The following is a 15,886-nucleotide window of genomic DNA, read 5'->3' as shown; positions in this document are numbered from 1 at the left end:
TGGCCCCGCCCGTCCCCCGCCGCCCCGGGCTCCCCCTGTTCCCGCCTCCCCCGCGCCCCCCAGCACCCCCCGGGCTCCCCCCGCCGCCGCCACCGCCCCCCGCCCCCGGCCCGCCCCGCGCCGGGCGCCGCCCCCGCTTATCCACCGGCGGCTCCGAGCGGATCGGAGCCTCGTCCCTCCCGGAGCCTCCCGGTGCCTGATCCTTCCCGGTGCCTCCTGCCGGAGGAGGGGAGTGAGGAGGGGGGGGGTCCCCGCCATGGACCCCCGGCCCCTCAACGAGTCGCTGCAGGAGATGCTCTGCCGCTCCGGGAACGGCACCGGCAACGGACCCGGCACCGGCAACGGGACCAACGGCTCGGTCTGCGACCTCCTCCGCAGGGGCCTCCGCGGGCCCCCGGCGCCCAGAGGTGAGAGCGGGGGCGGGGGGAAGGAGCGGGATGGACCCGGGAAGGAGCTCCCGTTTCGTGCCCGGCCCTGCGCCCCCCGGCACACCGGCACCCCGCTTCGTCCCGCCGTGCCACCCCGCTGCCCGCCGCCCTGCGCTCCGGTTCTCCCGGTCCCCGACCGCTGCCGCTCCCGCTCCCCGCCGTGCCCCCTCATTGCACCCGTCATCCCCGATCCCCGCGCCCCGGCCGCGGGCTCGGGGGCCCCGGCACTGCCCAGGGATTCCGATGCGGACCTCAGCGCTGCCTGGGGGAACACGCCGGGCTGTGTCGGTGGCAGCAGGAGGGCGGAGGGGACTCCGACAGGAACGCCACGGAACCAGACAGCGCCCGCCCCGCACCCCTGCCCCACTGCCGGGGCCGGGACCTCCAGCTGGATCCCCGACTGGGACGCCCCCATCCCACCCTCCACCAGAACCAAGAGCCCTAACCCCATCCCAGCCCCCGCCTGGGGGCCCTGCTCCGGCTTGTCACTCCGCTCTCCGGGCAGGACGTCCCCGGTCCCTGCGCCGCCGGGGGAGCCGTGGCTCAGCACCGAGGCGGAGGGTGGGCAGAATGGGGGCACCCACCTGGATGAGTGTCCCTCAGCCTCAAGGAATTGAGCCGAGGATCGTGGGGTTCACCCCAAATCCCGGCAGCTGCCACACGGGGGGGAAACGATGCACTCATCTAATGGGTCTCCACCGAGCCCGCGCCGGTCACGTCGGAGCCCCCGTGTCCCAGTGCCTGGGCCTGTGCTGGGGCGCCTTTGGGGTACCTTCAGAGCGTGTCTGGGGGGCCACCGGGCTACCCTGGGGGTGCCATGGGAGAGTCTCTGTGGTGGCCTCGGGAGTGCTTTCAGAGCGCCTCTGGGGTGCACCCGGGGTGCCAGTGCAGCGCCGTGCCCCGCTGCCCGCAGAGCTGGACGTGGCGGTGCGCGTGGTGCTGTACGTGCTGATCTTCGTGCTGAGCGTCGGGGGCAACGCGCTGGTGGTGGCCGTGCTGGCGCTGAACCGGCGGCTGCGCACCGTCACCAACTGCTTCCTGCTGTCCCTGGCCCTGAGTGACCTGCTCCTGGCGCTGTGCTGCATGCCCTTCACCCTGCTGCCCGGCCTCATGGGCGCCTTCATCTTCGGCGACGTCGTCTGCAAGCTCGTCGCCTACCTCATGGGTAGGGTGGGGCACGGCGGGGGCTTGTCCCTCCCTCATGGGTAGGGTGGGGCACGGCGGGGGGGGGCTCATCCCTGCCTTGTCGTTACCTGGGGGCACAGGGAGGGGCTCGTCCTTCCCCCGACGATGCGCGGGGGGGCTATTCCCACCTCATGGGAGCATGGAATACAGCGGGGGGCTTCAGGAGGAGGCGGGGGACCGCAGTGTCACGCCATGCCCACTGACGCCCCCCGCCACCCGCAGGGGTTTCGGTGGCCGTGTCCACCTTCAGCCTGGTGGCCATCGCCATCGAGCGCTACAGTGCCATCTGCAACCCGCTGCAGTCGCGCGCCTGGCAGACGCGGTCCCACGCGTGCCGCGTCATCGCGGGCACCTGGGCGCTGGCGGCGCTGCTGATGCTGCCCTACGCCGTGTACAGCACCACGCGGCCCGCGGCGCCCCGCCCGCCCCCCGCGCAGTGCACGCACCACTGGCCCAGCGAGCGCGTCCGGCAGGTCTGGTGAGTCCCGGGGAGCCAGGGGGAGCGCGGGCGTGAGGGGACGCCAAGTGACGGGGGCCACCTGTCCCAGGTACGTCCTGCTGCTCCTCGTGCTCTTCTTCATCCCGGGCGTGGTGATGACGGTGGCGTACGGGCTCATCTCCCGCGAGCTCTACCGCGGCATCCGCTTCGAGCTGGACGTCAAGAGGGGGGTGGCAGGTGAGGGGATGGGGCGGGGGTGACGCTGGGGGTGACGCTTGGCGTGACTCCTATGTGGGCAGAGTGCCTACCCCAGCAGGGGAGGCAGGGCTGAGCCCTCACCCCTGCTCCCCACAGCGGTGTGCTCCTCAGGGACACCCCCCTTTCCCGGGGACCTCCTCGTAGCCGTGGGATGCAGCATGTCCCCGTGCACCCCATCCCATCCTCCTGGAGGATGCTCCCGCGGTGTCGGGGTGCAGCGTGTCCCTGCAGTGCCATGGCCGTGACCATGCCTCCTCACTCCACAGCCCAGCGTGGCATCGGGGGGGACCCCGCGCCCACCTGCGATGACGGTGACGGGTGCTACCTGCAGCTGTCACGTCCGGGCGCAGCGCTGGAGCTGCGGGCGCTGGGGGCGGCTGCGCAGCAGGACCGGGCCCGCATCAACAGCTCGGGGGCCCAGCTGGCGGCCAAGCGGCGCGTGATCCGCATGCTGGTGGTCATCGTGGCCATGTTCTTCCTCTGCTGGCTGCCCATCTTCGCCGCCAACACCTGGCGTGCCTTTGCCCCCCGGGCAGCCCAGCGGGCGCTCTCGGGCACCCCCATCGCCTTCATCCACCTGCTGTCCTACACCTCCGCCTGCGCCAACCCCCTCATCTACTGCTTCATGAACCGCCGCTTCCGCAAGGCCTTCGGGGCCACCTGCGCAGGCTGGGGCTGCCGCCGCGCCTGCCCCCGCCGCCCACCCGAGGACGAGCCCCCCATGGCCAGCGCCTCGCTCTCCAAGTTCAGCTACACCACCGTCAGCAGCCTGGGACCCCCCTGAGCCGGCACCCCCGAGCTGGAGCCCCCCGAGCCCTCCAACACCAGTGCCTGGGGCCCACGCCAGCTGGACCCCCACCAGCCCCCAAGGCCAACACCTTTCTGTCCAAGTTCAGCTACAGCATCCTCAGCAGCCTGGGACCCCTGAGCTAGCCCCCCTTAGGCCCCCTAACAGCAGTGCCTGCCCCCCCCGAGCTGGACACCCCCGCAGGACCCCACCCCGAGCATGAACCCCTGCCCTGCCAGCACCCCCGTGCCCCCCTCCGGTGCACCCCCAGCCACCCGCCCTCCCGGGACACCCTTGCCCAGTACCCCCCGCTCAGTCCCAGTGGCCCCGAGCCCCGGCTGGGTGGGGGCCTGGGGCGGGCGGGAGGAGCCTTGGAGCCGGGCAGGTCGAGGAGCCCGGTCCTCGAGGAGGAGGAGGGAGGTCGAGGAGCCCCCAGCTCAGCCCGGGGTCTCCCCGCGCTGCTCCCCGGCTACGGTCACAATAAACTGACCCCGTGCCCACCTGCGCCGCTGCTCCCAGCGCTCCTGCCCCTCCGGCACGGAGGCTCCGCGGGGCAGCTCCGGGCGGGACGTGGGGTCGGCACCGCGCGGGGCTCGGGGGGCTACGGGCTGGGACCCTCCGCTGCGGGAACCGCTGAGCCCGGCGGCGGCGGCCGCGGCCGCTGGGGGGGATGGACCCCCGGGCCCGGTGCACCCAGCGCCGCCGCGGGGGGTGACCGGCCGCGGGGGAGGGGACCGCGGGGGAGGGGCACCCCGGGGACCGCCGGCGGCCCCAGGACTCCATCTCCCATCGTGCCCCGCGCTCCTTACGTCGGCCCGGCTCCCCAATTTGCATACGGCTCCCCGCCCCATGTGGCCACGCCCATCTCCGCTCAGCCCCGCGGACATTGGTCACGCCCTCTTGGTGGCCACGCCCCCGCCTCTCGGCCATGGCGCCAGGGGCGGGCCCACGCCCCGCCCGACCTTGGCCCCGCCCTTTCAGCGGCCTTGCCCCGCCCCCTCGCCCATAAATGGCGGCGCTCGGCCCCGCCCCCGAGCCGGCCCCGCCCCTCGCTCGGCCATGGCCGCCGGGGCTCGGGCCCCGCTGCCGCGGCCGCCGTGGCCATCGCCGGCCCTGGCCCTGGCCCTGGCCCTGGCCCTGGCCGCGCTGGCGCTGCCGGCGCTGCCGGCGCTGCCCGTGACCGCGGGGTCGCCGCCCGGCCCCGAGGAGCAGCTGGTGGCGGCGGCGCCGCGCTGGGGCTGGCGGAACGTGTCGTGCCCGGCCTGCCGGGTGCTCTTCGGGGCGCTGGACCTGGCGCTGCAGGTGGGCACGGGGGACCGGCGAGTGCCGGGACACGCGGGGCACCGGCTGGCACCGGGGGGACGCCGGAACTCCGGGCGAGGCACGGGTGGACACCGGGACACCAGGACGAGAAGAGCGGGGGCGACAGGAATGGGACAGGAACGGGGACAGAGGGGACGGGACAGCAGGGACAGGGACGGGACAGGGACGGGACAGGGACAGGGACAGGACAGGGACAGGACAGGGACAGGGACAGGGACAGGACAGGGACAGGGACAGGGAGAGGACAGGGACGGGACGGGACAGGGACAGGGACAGGGACAGGCCGGGCCAGTCCCTCGTGACGGGCCGGGGCCGGGGCAGGTCGGGGCTTGTGACAGGCACGAGACCGGGTTGGGAATGGGGACAGGGACGGGCTGGGATCGGGACGGGCGGGGACGGGGAGAATGACAGGCTGGGACGGCTGAAAGAGCAACGGGGACGGAGGCGGGGACGGGCGGGGTCGTGCCAGCGGCTCCGCTCAAGGGAACGGGGACGGGCTGGGACAGGAACAGGAACGGGGACAGGCCGGGGCGGGGACGGGAGGGAGGAGGGCACTGGGCTGGGGAACAGAGGGGCTGCGGGACCGTGTGGGTCCCTTCTGGCCTCGGGATACCCAGCTGAGTGGGCCGGGGTGGCCCGCGGGTGTGGGACAGTGACAGGAGCCAGGGGGCCATCCCGGGGAGCTGCTGGGTGCGGCACAGTGATGGCAGCTGGGGTGCCGTGCCCTTGCCGGGGGGTGCCGCTCTCCTCCCGGGGTGGCCGTGCCCCTCCCGGCGGTGCCGACGGGCACGGGCCAGTGGCAGCAGCTGAGATCAGTGTGCAGGGTCTGTCCTGGGCAGCCGGTGGGTGGAGGGCAGCGAGGACGGCAGGAGGTGCCGGGACCATGCCCAGTGTCCATCCCCCTGCAGCTGGAGCCGAACGTGGCCCGCGTGGGGCGCGTGGCGTCGCGGCTGTGCCAGGAGCTGCGGCTGGCGCGGCCGCCCGTGTGCCGCCAGGCCGTCCAGCTCTTCCAGGGCGACGTGGTGGCCGCCTGGGCTCGCTCCGTGCTGCGCCCGCCCGAGGCCTGCGGGCTCCTGCTGGGCCCCCGCTGCGGCCACTGGGACATCCTGGGCGCCTGGAACCTGTCCCTGCCCGCCGCCCCCAAGCCACCGGTGCGGCCCCCTGTGCCGCCGCCGCCCGGAGCGCCCACGGCCCGCATCCTCTTCCTCACGGACCTGCACTGGGACCGTCAGTACGTGCCGGGCAGCGCCGCCGCCTGCCCCGACCCGCTGTGCTGCCGCGGGGTGCCCCGCGAGGGGCCGGGGGCGGCGGGCTTCTGGGGCTCCTACAGCAAGTGTGACCTGCCCCTGCACACCATCGACGCGCTGCTGGCCCAGCTCCCCAACGGCACCGGGAACGGCACCGGGAACGGCACCGGCAGCTTCGCGGCGGCGTACTGGACCGGGGACATCCCCGCGCACGACGTGTGGCAGCAGAGCCGCGGGGACCAGCTGCGGGCGCTGCGCACGGTGACGGCCCTGCTGCGCGCCCGCCTCGGGGGGCTGCGCGTCTTCCCCGCCGTGGGCAACCACGAGGCCACGCCGGTGAACGCCTTCCCGCCGCCCTACGTGCGGGGCAACCGCTCGGCCGCGTGGCTCTACGACGCCATGGCCGAGGCCTGGCAGCACTGGCTGCCCCCCGGCGCCCTGCGCACCCTGCGGTGGGCACGGGGCCGGGGGGAGGGCTCCATCTCTTCAGGCTCTGGGGGTTGTGGGGGTAGGAGGGCACAGGGCCGGGCGTTCTAGGCTACTGGGGGCCTGGGTCTGTGGCATTTGGGGTACCAGGGATCAGGGGACACAGGGCTGGCAGGCTCCAGACTGGGGGCTCTGGGCTGGCAGGTGCTCTGGGAGCTACAGTAGCACGGACTGGAGGCTCAGAGCAGGGGACTCCGGGCTACTGGGGGCTCAGGACTAGCAGGACACAGCATGGTCTCCATGCTGGAGGGGCAGTGGGGGTACCAGGCCAGCTGGGGCCGGGTGCAGATGTCTCAGCTTCGTGGTGGGGAGAGGTGCAAGGAGGGGGGTCACGGCTGGCTGGGGTACAGAGAGGGCTGTGGGGTAACAGGGGCTGCAGGCTGGGAGCTGTAGGAGGGTGGGCGGTGCAGGTGGCAGAGAGCTGGGGGTCCGTGGGATGAGTGCAGGGTCTGTGGCTCAGGGGATGCAGCATTGACCCCCCCTTTTCCACACAGGGCTGGCGGGTTCTACACGGCACAGGTCTGGCCTGGGCTGCGTCTCGTCTCCCTCAACATGAACTTCTGCTCCCAGGCCAACTTCTGGCTTCTCATCAACGCCACCGACCCTGCAGGGCAGCTCCAGTGGCTCATGGGGGTCCTGGCAGATGCTGAGCGGGATGGGGAGAAGGTGTGGGGGGGTTCTGTGGGGATGTGGGGGGTCACAGTGGGCCCTGGGCAAACCCCCAGCCCTGTCTCCCTGCCCACAGGTGCACATCATCGGGCACATCCCCCCAGCCCACTGTCTGCACAGCTGGAGCTGGAACTACTACCGCATCGTCAGCAGGTCAGTGCCTGACCCCTGCCCAGACCCCACCCCACGTGCCAGACCCCCATTCCCTGCCCTGGCCTCCAACCCCACGTGCTGGACCCCTGTCCGTGTGCCCTCAACCCCCACACCAGACCCCCCACCCCACAAGCCAGAGCCTGGCTCCACACCCTCAACTCCCATCCCACACATGGTCCCCCTGCCCTATACAACAGACCCTTGACCCCACACCCTGGGCTCTCTCTCCATGTGCCATCCCATGCGCCAGACTCCCCCGCCATGTATCCTGCACCCCCACCCCACATACTGGACCTCAGGGCCAGGCTCGGGTTGGGGTTCCAGGGTGGGGCTCTGGGGATGCCACCCCCGGCTCACCCACCCTGGCAGGTTCGAGGGCACCATCGCGGCGCAGTTTTTCGGGCACACACACCTGGACGAGTTCGAGTTGTTCTACGATGAGGAGACGCTGTCACGTCCCGTCTCCATCGCCTTCGTCGCACCAAGTGTCACCACCTACATCAACCTCAATCCCGGTGCGCCCCAAGCCCCCGCCGTGCGTCCCCCCAAGCCACCCCGATCCCCGGGTGCTGACCGTCCCTCCCGCTGCAGGGTACCGCGTGTACGAGGTGGCCGGCTCCTACCCCGGCAGCTCCCATGCAGTCCTGGACCACGAGACCTTCATCCTAAACCTGACGGAGGCCAACGCGGCGCCCCCGGGGACCGCCCCGCGCTGGCGGCGGCTCTACGGCGCGCGCGAGGCCTACGGGCTGCCCACGGCCTTCCCGGCCGACTGGGACCGGCTGGTGCGGCGCATGCAGGACGACGAGCCGCTCTTCCAGCTCTTCTGGTTCCACCTGCACAAGGGGCACCCGCCCCGCGAGCCCTGCGGCAGCCCCTGCAAGGCCGCCCTGCTCTGCGCCCTGCGCTCTGGCCGCGCCGCCGACCCCGCGCTCTGCCGGCCCCTGCGCCCCGCGCTGCCCTTCCCGCGCATCCAGGAGCTCTGGCACCAGCGGCGGCTCTGCTGAGCCAGGGCCGGCAGGAGCAGGGGCTGGGACGTGGTCATACCAGGAGCTCCTGGGACGTGGTCATACCAGGAGCTCCTGGGACGTGGTCATACCAGGAGCTCCTGGGACGTGGTCATACCAGGAGCTCCCGGGACACGGTCACACTGGGAGCTCCCGGGACACGGTCACACCGGGAGCTCCCGGGACATGGTCACACCGGGAGCTCCCGGGACATGGTCACACTGGGAGCTCCTGGGACGCAGTCACACCGGGAGCTCCCGGGACGCGGTCACACCGGGAGCTCCCGGGACGCGGTCACACCGGGAACTCCAGGGACGTGGTGACCCTGGGAGTTCCCGGGATGTGGTCACACTGGGAGCAGGGTCAGCAGTGGCCTCACTGGAAGCAGGGCAGGGACACGGTTACACAGGGAGCAGGATTGTAGCCAGCACAGGTCACACCAGGAGTGGGGCTGGGAGCAGGATCGGTACAAGGTCACCGGGACTGAGGCTGGGATTGGCACGTGGTCCCCATGTCCCACCAGTTACAAAATAAAGGCACAATGGACACCACCACCCCTCATTATCCTCTCTCTCCACCAGGACCGGAACTGGGATCAGGATCAGCACATAGTCCTCATGCTCCCATCACGCCCCATACAGGTGTGACGGACCACACTGTCCTTCATCCTCCTCACTATAATTCTCAGCCACAACAACTTAGGGAGACCCAAATCAGGGATGCTGGGGCCACACCACCCCGCCTCCTTGTCCTGATTCTCACCCACTGGGATCACAATTGGGATCAGCCTGTGATTCCTGTACTCCCATCGCCCCCCTAATAAGGTGTGGATAGACCCCACTGCCTCTCTTCAGCTGTGACATCCTAAGAAGACCCAAACCAGACCCAACACCCTCATCCCTCCTCCTCTTGCTGCTCCTCCCTGTGTGAGGCCAGAGGCAGCCAAGCCGGGCTGGTGGAATGGGTTTATTAATTAATGATTTAGTACAACACAGACCCTCGTTACGCCACATGCATTGGGGACCTCGGGGGGGGCGTGACCCACCGTGGGGGCAGTGGTGGGGGCAGGACCCCTGACCCAACACCCTGGGTAACTCTGTGCCCCGGAGCGTTGGGTCCGCGGTCCTGCCCCCTGACGCTGCCTTGCCCAGCCACATGCCCCCCATGCCCTCGCCCCACTCACGGGGTCTGCGCCCCTCCCCGCCGCGGTTTGAGGGTCCCCAGGAGGGTCTGCACCCCCCGGCGCACAGAGGAGCCCACCCGCCGTGCCACCGAGTCGGCCGGGGGGGCCGGCAGGCAGGAGCTGGAGGCCTGGGGCCGCGCGTCCAGGCACTTCTGGTAGCGGAGCTGCGGGAAGCGAGGGGGTCAGCGGGGCCGGGGGCAGCCCGGGGCGGGGTCGGGGTGCCACTCACCACGCAGGCGGCCTGCAGCGCCTCGCTGAGCCCCGCGGCGTTGGGCTCGCACCACACCATGTGGCAGCGGAAGGTGCCGGGGGCGCTGGCCATGATGAAGGCGAAGGCGCGGACGTCGCGTCCCACCCCCATGAAGGACAGGAACCGCACGCGGCACTCGCACAGCACCGCCTCTGTCTGGGGGCACGGGGGTCACCGGGGCACCCACAGCTCGAGCACCACAGGAGGAGAAGCAGCGGGCATTGGGGCACCCACGGCAAGGGGAAGGGGTCACCGGGGCACCCACGTGTTGGGGAGGGGGGCATCGAGACACCCCCAGGATGGGGACAGGGTCAGCAGGGCACATGGAGTGTCACTAAGGCACCCACCAGGAAGGGTGGGGGGGTCACTGTGAATCCCTGGGGCTGGGAGGGTTCAGCACAGCCCCCCACGGTGGGAGGGGGTTCCCCAAGGCCCCATGGGATGTGGAGGGATGGGGACACGATGGAAGGAGCCATGGTGGCTCCCTGCTACAAGGAGGGGGGGGTCTCTGCAGCCCGCTGGCACGTGACAGGGTCACTCAGACCCCAGAACAGGAAGGGGTCACCAGTGAGGATGGGGGTCAACACATCTCCCCAGAGTGGGAGAGGGTCACCACAGCCCCCCAGGGTGGTGGTCCGAGCTGGTGATGGTGAGGGTGGGCGTGGGTGGGGGTGCCAGGGCAGGGGGTCCGAGGGGGGCACACACCTGGCGGTGAGCAATGGTGAGGGTGGCGGGGGCCACACTGACCACCACGGGGGTTGGCGCAGGCGGCTCCCCTGAGCCAGGGGCCAGCGCCGCCTCCAGTGCCGCGTTGATCACATCCATGCCTGGGGGGCACAGGGAGGCTCAGGGCAACCCTGGGGGTGCCCTTGCCCCACAGCTGCCGCACGTGGACCGGAGGAGCTCCCCGAGACACTTCCCCCTTCCCCTCCAGTCCCCCACTCACCCACTGGCTTGGCCACGGGGACACAGCCCAGGTAACACACGGGGAAGCGCTGAACCACCTCACTCTTGGGGGCTGGGAACTCCACTGTGGGGGAGGCGCTGTCAGACACCCCCAGAGCCCCCAAAACACCCCAGAGCCCCAACATCCCTCCAGAACCCCTCCCCACCTCTCAGTGCTCACCCAGCACCCAAACCCCCCAAGACCTCTTGTACCCTGGGCACTCCAGTGTGAGGGGGACATGGCAGACCTCCCCAGAGCCCTTCAAGTATCCCCAGAGCACCCCAACACTCCCCCAGAGCACCCCCAGAACTCCCAGCACCCTCAATTGCGCTGCCTTGCTCTTGGGGGCCAGGAGTCCTACTGTGGTGGAGGACATTGTCAGACACCCCCCAAATCTCCCGAAAAGCCACCCTCCCTTCCAACTGCCCTCCCCCAGTGAATGCAACCTCCAGACCCACAAGCCCCCTCCCCTGCAGTCGCCCTATCCCCCAGCAGTCCTCCAGCCCTTCCTAGTTACCCCCAGACTCCCAGTGCCCTCCAGGGTACCCCCAGATGCCCCCCCAGTTCTCTCACAGGTACCCCCTAACCCCGTACCCTGCAGGGGAGGCTCCCCCAGCCGGGGGGGATCTGTCCCCAGGCCGTTGCCGGCTGCCCGGGCACTTCGCCGCTCCGCCGTCAGCTGGGAGACAGGGGGACAGGGCCCTCCCAGATGTCACACCACAGTGACCTCTAGGGACCCCCATGGTGACCCACAGTCCCCCAGATGTCACACAAGGGGCACCCCCAGCCCTCCTGGCTGTCACACCGTGGGCACCCGCAGGGACCCGCAGGGACCCCTGGGCCCTGTGGCAGGTCTGTGGGGACACTGGGGTGGGCAGGAGTTCACCCCTAGGGGTGGGCTGGAGGGGCCTGGAGGTCTCACCTGTGTGCAGATGTGCAGGCTAGGGCAAGTCCTGGCAGGTTTCTGGGGGTCTCACCTGGGCACAGATGTGGTGCAGACCAAGGAAGGGGAATTTGGAGTGGGTTACCTTGGCCTGGGGGGTCTTGGGGGTGTCTCACCTGGGCCCAGACCTGGTGCAGGCCAGGTAGGGGGTTCTCAGGGGCTTTTTGGGGGTCTCATCTAGGCAGAGACGCAGCTCAGGCCAAGGTGGCAGTTTGGGGGGAAGCCCAGCAGAGGGTTGGGAGGGTTTTACCTGGACACAGAACCAGTGCTGGCAAGAGTGTGGGGTTCCGGGCGAATTTTAGGGTGGTCTCATTTAGGCACAGACATGGTGCAGGCCACGGGGGCGGTTTGAGGGGTCCTGGGGAGGTCTGGGGGGTCTCACCTGAGCACAGACCTGGTGCAGCCCGGCGGCGATGGCGCTGGCGGGCCCCTCGCAGCGGAACACGTGGCACTTCAGCACCTGCGTCAGGGGGTCCCGGGCCACGTATGCAAAGTCCCTGGGGGGAGCGGGGGGGATGCTCAGGACCACCCCGGTCCCCTCCCCACCCAGTCCAGGCCGGGACTGGGGGCACTGGGGGTCTGGGGGCAGGTTGGAGCCATACCTCTCCCTGTGTCCCCGGCAGCACAGCGGGACAGAGCAGGGTTAGGGGGTGCTGGGGGGGCATGGGCCCCCCTCCGCCCCAGCCCCAGGACCCAGCCCACACCCCCGAGGAGCAGATGTGTTCCTGCCACACACCCTTCTCTGCGGGGGGGCTCAGTGTGGGGACCCCACGGCCCCCACCTGCCCAAGCCATGGGACCACGTCCGCATGTGGGACCTCCCAGCCCTGTGCCCACGTGACCCCCACAGCCCCACGCCTCACCCATGTGGGGACCCCGGCCCCACATACACGGGATTCCAGAGCCCCCACCCCGCACTGTGTGGGACCTCCAAGCCCCGTGGGGGTCCCACACAACCAGATCCCCCCATCCCTGCAGCCCACGTACACAGGATCCCCAGCCCCGTATGTACCGAGTCCCCTGCAGACCCCAGAAACCCGTGCCCTCCACACGGGACACCAGTGCCACCTCAAGCTCCACACACCTGGGCATCCCCGTGCCCCAGCCCCACCCGTGTCCCCCACCTGCTGCCGTGCCGCCCCACGCCCCACACGCGGATGCCGCCCACGGGCTGCGCGTGCAGCAGGGCCCGGTCCTGGGGGTCCACCAGCTTCAGCGTGCCCTCCTCCAGCAGCAGCAGCGCCCGTGCCTGGGGGCACGGGAGGGTCAGGAGGGTATTCCGCTCCCCCAGGTGCCGGGGGGGCAGTAGAGAGGGTGTGGGATGGGTGTGGGGCACGGGGGGGTCTGGGGTCACTCACCTCCCCCCAGGTGCCGGGGGGGCCCTCACGAGGCCCCGAGAGCTGCCGGATGCAGGCGCTGACAGCGCTGCTGCTGCGGCCGGGACCCAGCTCCTCCTCCCGCAGCTGCACCCAGCCCAGAGAGCGCACCGGGAGGCCCTGGGGGCAAGGGGGGATGTGTGGGGCTGGCTGTGGGGCAAGGATGGCATGGGCTGGGGGCGGTGGAGAAGGGAGTGATGCGGGGCAGGATAGGCACGGAGCATGAGGCAGGGGTGGTGTGGGGCGGGGGCTCTGGGGCAGAGATGGTGATGGGCAGGGGGGCAGGGGGACAGTGCGGGGCAGCCTCAGCCCCCCAGCAGTAACCCGGCCCCTCAGCGCCCCAGTCTGCACAGCCCCGGGCCCTCGGGGCAGTGCCGAGCCCCTCCCATGCAGGTGACAGCCCAGGGCATCCCTGCGGTGGGTACCTCAGCCCCGGCAGTGCACCAGACCCCACGGGAGCGGGGAAGGGGCCCTGTGGGTTGGGAGGGTCAGGAGAGACTGGCCCTACCTTGGAGTCCAGCCCATCCTCCTCGCCCAGGGCCATGCTGCAAGAGGAAGGGAAGGGGCGTCAGTGACTGCACCCTGACGCTGGGGACTCTTCGCCCCCAAACCCTGTCCCTGAAAGCCCCCTGGGATCCCTCGCATCCTATACCTGGGTCATTGCACACCGAGTACCTCGGACTTCCCCCCCCAAACCCCTGCCTTGAGATCCTGGGAGTCCCTCACATCCAACCCCCATCCTGAGACCCCATTTCCCTGCCCCACACCTGGGTCCCTGCCCCGCTCAGTTCCCACTTCACACTGGACACCCTCTCTCCATTGTGTTGCTTGTATCCCAGTGTCCCACATCCCGACAGGGCCCAGGCACAGCTCTGCCCCTGAGTTCCCCCAGTCCCTGTGCCCCCCACCGCACCCCTCTCCCGGTGATCCTGGGCCTGGTGACAGCATCTCCAGGTCTGACACTCCTGGCTCCTCATCTTCCTCTTCCTCTTCCTCCTCCTCCTCCTCAGCTGTGGGGTCCTAGGGGCAAGGGGGCTCTGTGGGGTTGGGGGCACTGACCCCCCCACCCTTTCCCATCCACTAGCCCCTCTCACCTTCCACAAGTCCCCATCATTGAAGGTCTCGGCCGGGGCAAAGCCTGTCCAGGAAAGCTGCAGGGGGCTGGGTCAGGGTGCTCCATAGGGCAGCCCCCCCAGTCACCCCACAAATGCCCCATGGTTCCCCCCAGTCTCCCCACAACACCCTATGGGAGCCCCATGGTAACCCCAAGAGCAACCCACGCCCATACCACGGGTGTCCTGCGCCCCCCACAACTACCCCACCATCATGTCCCGGCCACCCCATGCCCTGTAGGGCCCCCGTGGCCCCACAGCCACCTCCCAGTCCAAGCCCAGTCCTCTCAGTCCCGACTCACGGTGGGCCCCTCGGTGGGGGTGCTGCCGTCGGAAGGGCTCTCGTGGGGCCCGCCGGGGGGCTCCCACTGGGTGGTCCCAGTGGGGACATGCCAGTAGTAGGTGCCCGAGGTGTCCTGCACCCGCAGCCAGCCGGGGGGCAGGTCCCCGTGCGCTCCCGCGCCACACGGCCACAGCGACTCTGCAGGGCAGGGGGCCAAGGGGGTCAGCCCCAGCCCCGCGCAGCCCCCGTGCCCAGGGACGCAGGGATGCCCCAACAGGGCTCCACAGGGACAAGGGGACACGGAACCAATGGCGGCTGGGGACACAGAACGGTGCCCAGGGGCTGGGGGACCAGGAATGGCACCCGGGGGCTGGGGGTGTAGGAGTGGGCACCCAGCCAGGGACTGGGGAGATGTGGAGCTGATAGGAGCACGGGGGCACGGCAGGAAGGAGCAGGTGGGGGCAGCCATCGGGCCCTGTGGGGCAGCCGGAGATTGTCAGAAGTCAGAAGCCTCCGTGGGGCAGCCGTGGGACAGCGAGAGCTCACCGTGGGGCTCCACAGGGCAGCCATAAGTCACTGGGGCTCCGCCGGTGCCCACCTGGCTCATCGGGGGAGCTGCCGGGGCTGCCCTGGCTCAGCGTGGCCCAGCTCGAGTCCTCGTCGCTGCCGGGGCCGGGCCCCCCGAAGAGGCGGCTGGCGCTGCGCCCCGGGGGCTCCCGCAGGCCCCGCTCCGTGCCCAGAGCCGGCGGAGAGACCCCGGCCCCGTCCTCCTCCTCCTCGTCCTCCTCCTCATCTTCATCCTCCTCCTCCTCCTCCGAGGCGCCGATCAGCAGAGCCCGCGGGTTCCCGGCGGCGTTCCGGGCATTGCGGGCCCGGACCCCCGGCTCGAGGGCTCCGGGGAACTCCCCGTGCGCCCCGGGGGACCGCCCCGGCCCCGGCCCCGGCCCCGGCCCCGGCTCGAGCTCGTTGCGGTTCTGGTCCTGCCCGGCCTTCGCCCACCCGGCGCCGGGCAGCTCCTCGGCCGGGCCCCCCCCGGGGCCGGTGCGGGGCTCGGGGGCCGCCGCCAGCCCCAGGCTCAGCCCCGGGCACCGGTTGTCGTTGGCCAGGTCGCTGCGCTTGCTCAGGGCCCCCGACATGGCGCGAGGACGCGGGGACCGGCGGGACCCCCGGCTCGGCGGGAGCCCGGCCCGGCCCGGCCGCGGCTGCCGGCGCTGGGGTGGGGAGGGTGGGGGTGCTACAGCCCCCGGGGCGCCTCCGTGTCCATCGGGCCTGTGGGGAGCGGCGGTAGCACGGGGACCCCCGGCCACGGGCGCTCCGCGGCCCTGCGTCCTCCCAAGGACTCGGCATGCCCTCGCAGCCCGCTCCCGGCCCCGGGCAGCCTTCCGCAGCACCGGCATCCCCCCCCGCCTCCCCCCGGGACGCGGGCACGGCACCGGCATCCCCCCCGCTCCCGGCATCCCGCACTGCCCCCGCCGCACGGCCCCGGGTCCCCCCGCCGTCCCCTCCACGAGCACAACCGCTGGGGTGGCCCCGCCACTCCCCCGGCCCGGGTCCGCATCCGCCCCACGGCCCTGCCCGGGGAGATCCCACCGGGACCCCGCACCCGCCGAGCTCCCCGCTGCCCCCGGCCCGGCCCTCGGGGGTCTGCACGGGCCCCGGCCCCGGCCCGCCCCCGTCCCTGCCCGCAGCGCGGCGGGGCCGGCCCGAGCCCCCCGTTCTCTGTCCCCGGTGCCGGTACCTGCGGCGGCCGCTCCGCTGCCGGGGGTCGCGGGGGGGAGGGTGGGGGGCTCGGGGCGCGTCACTTCCGCTTCC

The 15,886-nt window shown here is 71.4% G+C and overlaps 3 protein-coding genes across 6 annotated transcripts; 2 read left to right on the top strand and 1 right to left on the bottom strand.

Annotated features, from left to right (window-relative positions):
* The first annotated feature begins 114 nt into the window (after positions 1-114).
* CCKBR (cholecystokinin B receptor) lies at positions 115-3,101 on the top strand. 2 transcript variants are annotated; one of them, XM_068179355.1, is made up of 5 exons: positions 115-407; positions 1,342-1,593; positions 1,836-2,091; positions 2,162-2,289; positions 2,577-3,101. In XM_068179355.1, the coding sequence occupies exons 1-5, from the start codon at positions 257-259 to the stop codon at positions 3,092-3,094; spliced, it is 1,305 nt and encodes a 434-aa protein (XP_068035456.1). In that variant the 5' UTR covers positions 115-256; the 3' UTR covers positions 3,095-3,101. The 2 variants fall into 2 exon arrangements, with proteins under 2 accessions (XP_068035456.1, XP_068035450.1); XM_068179349.1 differs by lacking the exon at positions 115-407 and having other exon boundaries at positions 987-1,593.
* Positions 3,102-4,156: 1,055 nt separating this feature from the next.
* SMPD1 (sphingomyelin phosphodiesterase 1) lies at positions 4,157-8,542 on the top strand. Its single transcript, XM_068178052.1, has 6 exons — positions 4,157-4,399; positions 5,329-6,119; positions 6,648-6,819; positions 6,899-6,975; positions 7,345-7,490; positions 7,567-8,542. Exons 1-6 carry the CDS (start codon positions 4,157-4,159, stop codon positions 7,980-7,982), a joined length of 1,845 nt encoding a protein of 614 aa, XP_068034153.1. The 3' UTR covers positions 7,983-8,542.
* A 393-nt stretch (positions 8,543-8,935) lies between these two features.
* On the bottom strand, positions 8,936-15,349 carry APBB1 (amyloid beta precursor protein binding family B member 1). 3 transcript variants are annotated; one of them, XM_068179333.1, is made up of 13 exons: positions 14,673-15,346; positions 14,094-14,272; positions 13,774-13,830; positions 13,593-13,699; positions 13,188-13,224; positions 12,662-12,799; positions 12,428-12,552; positions 11,687-11,801; positions 10,956-11,040; positions 10,362-10,445; positions 10,121-10,242; positions 9,395-9,571; positions 8,936-9,329 (listed from the first exon to the last, which is right to left on the bottom strand). In XM_068179333.1, the coding sequence occupies exons 1-13, from the start codon at positions 15,208-15,210 to the stop codon at positions 9,162-9,164; spliced, it is 1,932 nt and encodes a 643-aa protein (XP_068035434.1). In that variant the 5' UTR covers positions 15,211-15,346; the 3' UTR covers positions 8,936-9,161. The 3 variants fall into 3 exon arrangements, with proteins under 3 accessions (XP_068035434.1, XP_068035445.1, XP_068035437.1); XM_068179344.1 differs by lacking the exon at positions 12,662-12,799 and having other exon boundaries at positions 14,673-15,349; XM_068179336.1 differs by lacking the exon at positions 13,774-13,830 and having other exon boundaries at positions 14,673-15,347.
* Between the last annotated feature and the right edge of the window lie 537 nt (positions 15,350-15,886).

This window comes from Anomalospiza imberbis, chromosome 2 (assembly GCF_031753505.1).
Source record: "Anomalospiza imberbis isolate Cuckoo-Finch-1a 21T00152 chromosome 2, ASM3175350v1, whole genome shotgun sequence".
NCBI classification, from domain to species: domain Eukaryota; kingdom Metazoa; phylum Chordata; class Aves; order Passeriformes; family Viduidae; genus Anomalospiza; species Anomalospiza imberbis.
Note: the sequence above shows the minus strand (reverse complement) of the source record. Positions and strands in the feature narration are given on the sequence as shown.

Coding starts and splice junctions, on each gene's coding strand:
- CCKBR (XM_068179349.1), top strand. CDS start 999: ATGGGGGCACCCACCTGGATGAGTGTCCCTCAGCCTCAAGGAATTGAG. Junction 1,594..1,835: donor GCTCGTCGCCTACCTCATGG/GTAGGGTGGGGC, acceptor CGCCACCCGCAG/GGGTTTCGGTGGCCGTGTCC. Junction 2,290..2,576: donor CGTCAAGAGGGGGGTGGCAG/GTGAGGGGATGG, acceptor CTCACTCCACAG/CCCAGCGTGGCATCGGGGGG.
- SMPD1 (XM_068178052.1), top strand. CDS start 4,157: ATGGCCGCCGGGGCTCGGGCCCCGCTGCCGCGGCCGCCGTGGCCATCG. Junction 6,120..6,647: donor GGCGCCCTGCGCACCCTGCG/GTGGGCACGGGG, acceptor TTTTCCACACAG/GGCTGGCGGGTTCTACACGG. Junction 7,491..7,566: donor CTACATCAACCTCAATCCCG/GTGCGCCCCAAG, acceptor CTCCCGCTGCAG/GGTACCGCGTGTACGAGGTG.
- APBB1 (XM_068179333.1), bottom strand. CDS start 15,210: ATGTCGGGGGCCCTGAGCAAGCGCAGCGACCTGGCCAACGACAACCGG. Junction 13,700..13,773: donor ATGATGGGGACTTGTGGAAG/GTGAGAGGGGCT, acceptor CCTTGCCCCTAG/GACCCCACAGCTGAGGAGGA. Junction 10,243..10,361: donor CCCCGTGGCCAAGCCAGTGG/GTGAGTGGGGGA, acceptor TGTGCCCCCCAG/GCATGGATGTGATCAACGCG.